Source organism: Xiphias gladius, chromosome 3 (genome assembly GCF_016859285.1).
Source record: "Xiphias gladius isolate SHS-SW01 ecotype Sanya breed wild chromosome 3, ASM1685928v1, whole genome shotgun sequence".
NCBI classification, from domain to species: Eukaryota; Metazoa; Chordata; class Actinopteri; order Istiophoriformes; family Xiphiidae; genus Xiphias; species Xiphias gladius.
Genome location: NC_053402.1, coordinates 2108596 through 2118546, shown reverse-complemented (window position 1 = coordinate 2118546; position 9951 = coordinate 2108596). Strand labels below are relative to the sequence as shown.

The 9951-nt window shown below is 39.2% G+C and overlaps 1 protein-coding gene across 1 annotated transcript in view; it reads right to left on the bottom strand.

Annotated features, from left to right (window-relative positions):
• The window catches only part of LOC120788088 (carbonic anhydrase-related protein 10-like), a 125657-nt gene that overhangs the window by 3225 nt on the left and 112481 nt on the right, over nucleotides 1-9951 (bottom strand). The window contains exon 8 of the mRNA XM_040123595.1: nucleotides 7913-8087. Within this exon, the coding sequence (XP_039979529.1) occupies nucleotides 7913-8087 (175 nt within the window). The remainder of the gene's footprint in view (nucleotides 1-7912; nucleotides 8088-9951) is intronic.

Below are 9951 nucleotides of genomic sequence, written 5' to 3'. Positions count from 1 at the left end.
CACAGTAAATTGCCCAATACCACAAATCACAATTTTGCCTCAATGGGCTTTACAGCCTGTACAACATATGATCTATCCTAACACCCTTGATAAAGAAGAAGGAAAAACTTCAGAAGAAACCTCAGGAGAGCGAGACGAAAAGACATGCAATAGATGTCGTGTCCTGGTTGAAATTCTTGGCACTCCTGAATTTTAATTACAGAATTTAGAATATCTTCAGACATAAATGTAAATTCACCAATTTTGTATAATCAAAATTTTTAATGAAATTTCCAAAGTTACTGAACAAAAGAAAATTAATAAAAACAAAATTTGCATAATAAAGAAATAAAACAAACACATAATGTACCCCAAACACAATTATTGGCACCTTTCACTAATATCTGGTTGCAGAACCTTTGTTAAGAGTGACAGCCTCTAAACGTTTCTTGTAACCTTCTAGAAGCTTCTTGCACCAGTCTGTTGGTAGTTTCTGCCACTCTTTCATTGCTGTGTGTTCAAGCTCTTTTGAGTTTTCAGGAGTTCTTTTTGCAATGGAAGATTTCAGCTCACCCCAAAGGTTTTCAATGAGATTTAGGTCAGGACTCATTGCTGGCCAGTTTAAAACCGTCCATCTTTTCCTTTTCAACCATCCCTCTGTTCTGCTGGATGTTTGCTATGGGTTGTTGTCCTGATTTCATCATTCCCTTGATACATTCAATGCCTCCAGTACCAGAGGCAGCAAAGCAGCAAAGCAGCTCCACAGCACAATAGAACGTCCACCATGTTTTACCATGTAGGTCTTTTCCTTCTGGGCTTCATTTCATCACCTTTAAACAAACTGAAGCACTGCATTCCCAAAGAGCTCTACTTTGGTTTCAACTGTCCACAGAATATTAGATGATAATAGCATTTCTGATGCTCTCAGACAGCTCGCTTGTCTTTGTCATTGTGAAAAAAAAAAAAACTGGTAATAATCATCCCCTTTTTATGCAGCAAAACCATCATTCATTGGTTAATTCAGGTCACGTGAAAATTGAAAATTAAGCACAGGTGAGTCTTACTTATATTATATATTGTAGGGCTATAAACATATGCAAATACATTACTTAGATATGGACAGATAATAACAGCTTCTGAATATCTGAAGTAATATAAGACCAAAAACACTCAGATGTGGATACTTTAAAGTTAAAATTTTAATATAATACTCAGACATTCAATGAGCTTCATCCTCAATAACTTTCTTTTTTCAGCTGACTTGCATCAGCTGAACTACAACTGCATTTTAGATCTCATCTTGATCTCATTTTATAGTTTAAACGTTTTGGACAACAACAGAGTTCTGTAGCACAGAGGAGTAAGATACTGTATGTCAGAAGATAGCTACTCGGGCATTATGTGTTAGTAGGACAAATTCATTTTGAGTGTTGGTTTATGAAATTGTTACAATGTTACTGCCATGTTACAATTTAGCAGGGAACTCGTATGCTAACTTTAGTCCCTCCAAAACTGATCATCTTGTTGATAGTGCTACAGGCTTACTGCAAATGACACGACTCTAGTGTCCCTCTAAACAAGAAGATGATAAAACAAAGGAGGTTAGCTTAATGGCTTAACTCCCAAACACGTATATTAAAGCAAACTATGTGAAAACTGGAAAGGATACAGCGTTCAAAAAATGAAAGAATCCCACTCAGCCTGGCATGATAGTCGTACAACCTGTAGGAAGACCCTCTGTAATGCTGGAGCCACGTATTACTCATCTCTAATAGAGGGAAATAAAAACAACCCAGGTTTCTTTTCAGCACTGTAGCCAGGCCATCTTCACACACAGGAACCTTCGAAACAGCTGTAAAACCTGATATATATTTAGACAGTTTTTCTTTTGTCGACCTTCACCAACTTCAACGAAGTCTTCATCTAAACCATCAACTTGTCTCTTAGACCTCATCCCGACTAGGCTGCCTAAGGAAGTTGACACACAATTATATTTGTACATAAAAAGATAATACGGAAGTGAAAGATTGTTCTTTGGTAAAAATGTGAGTTGTGTAAGGAATCAATACTGTGTACTATTCTTCAGTTCATGGTTAAAAGTATGATAAATTCATGGGAAATACAAAAACCTAAAAATCAAAAATAAGAAACACCATTCATAATAGAAGATACTGTACAGACAAAACAGTTTTACCACTTTAATTGCTATTAAATTATAATTGCATGTTGAAAGTTAATGATTTGCTGATTTCATTATCTGATTTCATTTTCATTTGCACCCAACTTATCTTTGAACTGAAGCTGGATCCTGAACTAACTGAACCTGACTAAACAATAAACAGATTGACTATAGTTACAGACTGAGGAAGCCTGAATATACCAAAGAACGGAAATTTGTTACATAATTAGGACCAATGTTTCAGAGGATCCACTGAGAGGTTGACCTGGCTTATGATGTATCTGTTATTGGTTTTAACAGTAGATGGAGGGGTTTTGTACAGGCCTTTGGTGAAACTGTTCTCCGGCACTCGAACAAGGTTTTCTGTTAATAATGCCGGTTTAGGCTGTATACATTTTTTATTTTCTTACAAAAGGAAGGTTTCAGTGCAATTCTACTTTGAACCTACCCTCTGGCTCCAGCTATTGATTGGGTCCTTCACCCATCTTCAACCCCTCCTTACGAACTTAAGACACTGGTCCAATTTCATTTACTTACCAGGGGTCATTAAGTGGGTTACAGGGGTTACACTGTAGATTAGTGATAAAATTTTTTGGATAAATCAAGATGAACATATTTTGAGTATTTTAAAAATACATAATTACTGTTATTTGAAGTATATTCATAAAAATTCAATTAATATTTGACAAATAAATTACAAAATGATGAAAAGTAATTTCATTACGTATTTAAAATACATGTAAATGAAATGCAGCCCACATCTGATTGTAAATTCACCAACCTGTGCATTTAAGATTATTGGGGAATACCGTTCAGCTTTTATTAAAGTCGGGCATATTCATAATCACACACGAGTAGTCCTTGATATGCTTGATTACGGTTCATTTATAAATGATGACAGTCTTCTCCCTTTTCTGGGTCTGAAGTGTCTGACTCACTTGAGCATTTGTTTTAATTCAAAGCTCCGAAACACTTTGGTTTTGGGCCACTCTTCTCTATTGCAGTCAGAATGTTTTAGAAGGAAATTAACAGCTGTGTTTTCTTAAAAAGTACTCCAGCAACATGTTTCTCGATCTCAGAAGGCGTTAGGCACGGTTGTCATGGTACCTCCCTTGTTATTTATTTCAGCCACGGAGTTATTGGCTATATTGATTATCAAGGCTAAGAATATTAATGTATTGAATATTTGTATTCATGTTTAAACATCCTTAAATAGGCTTAATATTATAGTTACAATCTTGTGAAAATAACGATAAATCAAACATACCACGCAACCTGGATCAACTGTAGCTGAAACAGGGCACAAAACAGCTTAGCATCACAGTAGCACCTTCCACTGCATCACCCTTTCTCTCTTTTCATAAGCCTGTCATTTACTCCAGTCAAAGTATTTACTTTTGCTAATTCTTTTTTCGAGGAAAATATTAATAAACAGCACTGAAAGAGATTTTTCATCAATGAGCTCCCCAGGGAATTTACTAAATGGTAGGCAAGATAAGATATTATTTACTACATGGACACTTTGATGAATTTAGATTTATCTGCATACACCGTGATGATGAAACAAGTGTGTGATTTGTCTCACTCCTTCTTTAAACTAGCTGAAGTGGCTTGTTGAGCCTGAAACCGGCTCGTTGGCTCCTTGCAGCAGTTATCATTACCATTATTATTTTTATTATTATACATCTCCTTTATGTGATGTCCTTTTTCCTCCTGCTCTCACCCTTTTGTTCTCTCTCTCTCTCTCACTCTCTCCCTGTTTCTCTCTCTCAGTCAACCCAAGCAGTCGGGGCAGCTGGCTGCCCAGCATGAGCCCGGTTCCGCTCCGAGGTTTTCTTCCCATTAAATAGGAGGTTTTTTTGCCACTGTAGCCAAGTGCTTGCTCATGGGAGAATGTTGGGTTGCTATAAATAATATCGTAAAGAGTACGGTCTTGACCTGCTCTATATGAAAAGTGCCCTGCGATAACTTATTATAAAACTGACTAGACTTTATTCTTTGCAAAGTGTGGATTGTGATATCAGTAAACTGCAGACTCCTGTGAGCTTAATATTGTCCACTTATTGCCTGGAGCAGGTTACAGGTTTAGCTGTTGTTGGTAGCTCCAGTTTTCTATGAATGGAGAACTCTCTTGTTGATGATGTTCTTGTGGAGCTCCCCTTTAAGTGGCACACACAAGTGAGTCAATCAAGCGCTACAGTGTCACCATGAGTGTCTGCATGAAGGTTGGAGGTGATGGCATTAATATGACAGAGTCAGGCATTCATGCAATTTCTTAAATGTGATAAATACTGTGTCGTGTTTTGCATAGTTTACATAAATCACAACATTTACAGCATTTCCCCCCGAGGTTATGTGCGCTTGCATAAATAGTAGTTTCACAAGCAGCACCACAGTGAAAGGTATCAATGTGTGCGGAAACAAAACAGACTCATGTCTGCTGCAGTGTTACCTAATTGTATTTCGCAGATAAAAACAGTGTTCTCATTAGCTTAGTTGAAGACTGGGACAGATAAGAAGTCAATGAAGCCTCGGTTTCCACGGCAACCAGCCTGCCAGGGTCACAGTTTGAGATCAGATTGTGTTTGTTTGTTGAACTGGTTGGTTAATGTTTTTGGACTAAACAAGGCATCATTTTTTAGAAGTTTGCCTCTGACTGACTCCAGCTATGATTCCATGTTAGTTGATTGTTAGTCACTCAATTAATAGAATAAAACAATAACAAAATAATGAGAAAGTAGTCTGATCTCTAAAGAACCACAGTAATAACATCCCCAGCTCTTTGATTTCTTTTGTCAGAATTTCAGTCTGTGAAATCATAAAGAACAGAGAATAACATTTTACAGGCCCTTAATACGAAAACACAATATGATCCCCTCATTAGTGTCACACACACACATTAAATCATCTAATTATACTGCTATCCTGCTGCTTATATATTTTTTAATTTAGTGTATTTCTTAGAGACCATGTACATTATTAATACCATTTGAAATTTTGTACTGGAGTTATCTTAAATTTAATTTTCATCTGTATCTTTATTAGTGTGAAATTATCATGAAAGTAGGATAAACATTGTTAATCCAATTTAATATGGCTTGAACTTAACACATTTATTGCAATTATGCTTGTTTGTTTCCCTTCTTCATTCTTTCTGTCTTCTTTCTCTCTTCAGCACTGCCTGACTTTATGGGGCCAAAATAAAATACATACTTGAGAATGGATGTGATGTTGTAGCCAGAACCTATGACAAATATGAAACACCTTTACAGTGTCTTGTCCAGCTCAGCTTTAATTCGGTCCACATTATTTCTGCAAATGTTCTGTAGGACTGTACAGAATATGTTTGTTCTCTATCTGTCTGTCTACATTCTCTTCTCTTAGTCTTTCATATTGTATTGTCTAATAAAGTATTGACTAAAAGCTGTTTCAGACAACTCAGTGCCACTGTGTTCTCTGTGCTCTTTGACCTTGAATACAGAAACTTCTGCTGCTGCTCTGTTTTGTAACAAGGCATTATCAAAGGGAAGCAGAGGCCGTGAAAACCATTTGATGTTGTGGAGAGCAGATCAATAACAAAGATATATAAATAACAGTGCACAGAAGAGGTTGTCAAGTGTTTTTTTCCTGAAGGATACAAAGACTCCTACACTCTCTGCATAACACTTCCCCATTTGTAGTGTGTGTGTGTGTGTGTGTGTGTGTGAGTTTGATATATCAGCTCCTCTCCAACGCCAACTAGCTCACCTACGCACTCCTGGTTTTTCATCCACATACATATACATATGTCTGTGTGTGTATATATATATAAACTATATACGCTAAAATCGTTTAAATTCATTATGTCCCTCATCAATCTACACTCAATATCCCATAATGATAAAGTGAAAACAGAATTTTTGAAATATTTCCAAATCTATTAAAAAGGAAAAACTGAAATATCACATTGACATAAGTATCCAGACCCTTTGCTATGACACTTGAAATTTAGCTCAGGTGCCTCCTGTTTCTCTTGAGCATCTATGAGATGTTTCTACATCTTGATTGGAGTCCCACTGTGATAAATTCAACTGATTGGACATGATCTGGAAAGGCACAGATCTGTCTATATAAGGTCTCACAGCTGACAATGCATATCAGAGCAAAAACCAAACCATGAGGTCTAAGGAGCTGCCTGCAGAGCTCAGAGACAGCATTGTGTCGAGGTACAGATCTGGGGAAGGCCACAAATAATTTCTGCTGCAGATGAAAGCTGCTTGAAGTATGCCAAAAAGCATCTAAAGGAGTGTGTGAGTTGAGAGTGTGAACCTGTAATCTCTGCAAAAGGTACTGCAACTAAGTACAGAGTAAAGGGTCTAAATGGCTTTGAGTTGGCCTCCAGAGTTGTTTTCCACAGCCCCATTGAGTTCTTGATGAAGGTTTTTAGTGTCCTGTTGATGTTGTACATGTCCAAGCATTGCAGTAGCCATGTGTGTGGCATTGAGTCATAGGCCTTCTTGTAGTCAGGTTGGTCTGCCTGGTCTTGCAGTCTTGTGTGACTGCTGTATCAACCAGTAGCTGGTGCTTAGCACCCCTGGTATTACTACCAATTCCTTTCTGGGCCATGTGCCTATTCATCTTAGCCTCTATAATGCCTGACAGGAGCTTCCAAGTTGTACAGAGGCAGGTTATTGGCCGGTAGTTGGATGGAATCGTGCCCTTTTGGGGATTTTTCATGATCAGGACTGTCAGCCCTTGGGTTAACCACTCTGTGTGCATCCCATCCATCAACAGCTGGTTCATTTGTGCTGCCAGACGTTCATGGAGTGCAGTCAGTTTCTTTAGCCAGTAGGTGTGGATCATGTCTGGGCCCCGTGCTGTCCAGCTCTTCATACCTGAAACTCGTTCTTGGATGTCTGCCATTGTAATGGTTACTGGATCTTGTTCTGGGAGATTGCTGTGGTCCGCTCTTAGATCCACTAGCCACTGAGCACTGGTGTTATGTGATGCCTCCTTCTCCCATATGCTCTTCCAGTATTGTTCAGTCTCAGCCCTGGGAGGATCTGTTCTTGTGTTATTACCTTGCCACTGAGAGTACACTTTGGATGGTTCGGTGGAGAAATTCTTATTAATTTCATCCATATATCCCACAATCTCTGCATGTAGCCCCTCTCATTGGGGTTACTTGTATGGTAGCATTCCAACAGATCCCTGCTCCATCTATGTCTTGTTCCAGTAGCCCATTTCTCATCAGGGTGTCCTGGTTCCCCAACACCTGACACGATGACATATATATATGTATATATATGTATATATATATGTATATATATGTATATGTATGTGTGTATGTATGTATATGTATGTTCACTTCAGGGGCGATTGCCAAAAACAATTCCCTTGTAAAGATTGGAAAATGTGTAAGACTGGATGTGCCCAACCAAAGACAATAGCATTAAACGCAGTCCGACTTCGGATACATTTCCACTCACTGGGTTCAATGCAAATTTTCTCTGTGGTTTATAAGGGAGTGAATGGGGTCCATGCGCTGCAGAGGTTTAGCAAAAGTAACTTTAAAATAGCTCAAGTCTTGGCACAAGCATGTAAAAAAAAAAGCCCTGAAAAAGCTTTAAAGGAATGGGAAATGTACCAAAAAAAAAGAAAAGCAAAATCATAATTGGTATTAATTTCTGGCAGAACGGAATACTTCATGAGGCATTTTAATTATTAAAGCAGAAACAACGCTACTACTCCATCCCCCTCTATCCTCCATATTACCTCTGTACTGTGGGCGGAGGGCGCGGTTGTTGGGGCAGTCGCGGCCCTGCTTGCTGAAGTTGATGTTGGTTCGGATGCAGCGCTGCAGCAGAGGCTGGGTGGGCCGGGTGTTGTCGCTCATACTCATGAAGATCTTGTAAGGCTCATTCTGGCTCAGGAGGCGCAGGGAGTGCATCTGTGGAGGACGAGAGGGGTGTTAAAAGAGAAGTGATGGGTAGAGATTGAGATCTCTTCATTACAGTTCAACTTACTGAATTTAAGTCACTAACATAATTCAGCTCAGTTCATAACACAGGTAACCACTATGTTATGACTGGCCCTGCAGTTAATCACCACTAAATGCCGGCTCCAAGAAGTGTAGCAGTCAAGCAGTTTTTTTTTCTCTTGCAACAAGGCAATGTCTGAGCACGTAATGTTACTCTTTTTAATGTATTAATTATTGGAAAAGAGAAAAAAATATCCTTCTGCTAAGATATTAAAGTGTAATTACCAAGCCGCTGCAAACGGCACTGGGTTGTGAGACGATTTTGCCGTAGGATGATGCGCATTCGTCCAAATGCGTAGGAGTAATGAGTGTGCAGCTTTCCATTTTCTTTGTTCTATACACAACCATTAGAAAAGGAATGACTGTGAGGCGGTGGATACATTCTACGGGTCACAAACACTCCAAAATAACTCTTTGTACGATCCGAATTTGATCGATTTGGTCCAATAACATTTGGAAGATACTTGACGAGCCTTATCAATAATTTATCTTATGTCATTCATGTGTGCTGGGTGCCGACAGGAAGTCAGCTTATCCAGGTCCAGATTGTGTTGGAAAGCAAAGCACAAATATTAACTAAAGCCAACTTACTGCCGACAGCGCACCGATCTTCCTGTGGATCTAACTCTTATCCTCACCCTGACATACTTGGGTGCGGGTAACTTCATTTAGGGCAGCAGCCCGTTTCGAACAAGGGACTGCACTATTTTTGTACGGAGTACCGTGGCTTTAGGCTCAGAGGTGATCACTCTCATCTCCGCTATTTGGCATTCAGCGGCAAACTGTCCCAGTGCTTACTGGCGGTCCAACTGAGCAACATCATCGGCAAAAAGCAGAGATAAAATCCTGACGTCACCAAAGTGTAAACTCTCCACGCCTCCGTAGTGCTACAGCTATACTGACAGATCCTGACTGGGAAAATCACAGACAACCTACAAGTCATGAAAGAAATATTCATATCGAGCAGAGCCCGGATTAAAAAGACAACACTGTGTTTATTTTGACTCAAAAATATGAATTTGATGCTGTAGGCATTCTCTTATTAAAACATTAAAAGACAGATTGATGTCTGTCATTATTTGGACTCTGACTGTAATGTGGGTTGAGGACTACAGTATTAACTAACTGTGACTGCTTATTTATTTAATATTGAACACTCTGGTGTTGTCACAGTTCATTCAGTTACTCGTTCATTCTCTGCCTGCCTTTGCTAAGAATTACTATCTGTATTGTCGTTTCAGGCCCTGCCACTCCCACCTGCCCCTGCAGTAATCCCGGCCTCTCCCACCTTCCAGTCACCTGACTCCTCCCTGCACCACATACTCACCTGTTCCTTACCCCCCATGTTCTTCCTAGTATATAGACCAGTCCATTTCCACCTACACTCTACCAGATTGTCTGCTGTGCCCATCTGTTGCTTTCCATCCTTACTTCCTACTTTTGGCTGCTTGCTTTTGGACTTTGCTGTAAGTTTGTCTGCTGAGCCTGATTAGAGGTGAACTGTGTCTCTGAGTCATGCATTTGAGTCCTTCCCATTGTGAGCCGCGACGAGGGTTCCTCGTACTATATTGTATTATTTGCTAGTTTAACAATTTAATAGGTATGTATAAACTGATGTGTTACTTAAAACATTCTCTTGATTTTTTTTAATTTTTGCAACAACGTCTAAAAAATACAAGATGACATGGCTGCTAGATACACAGCTAAAATGTTCTCGAAGACACTGGATGAATCAGTGATGGCGTTGGAATCTGACTTCTCAGATGAAGACAAC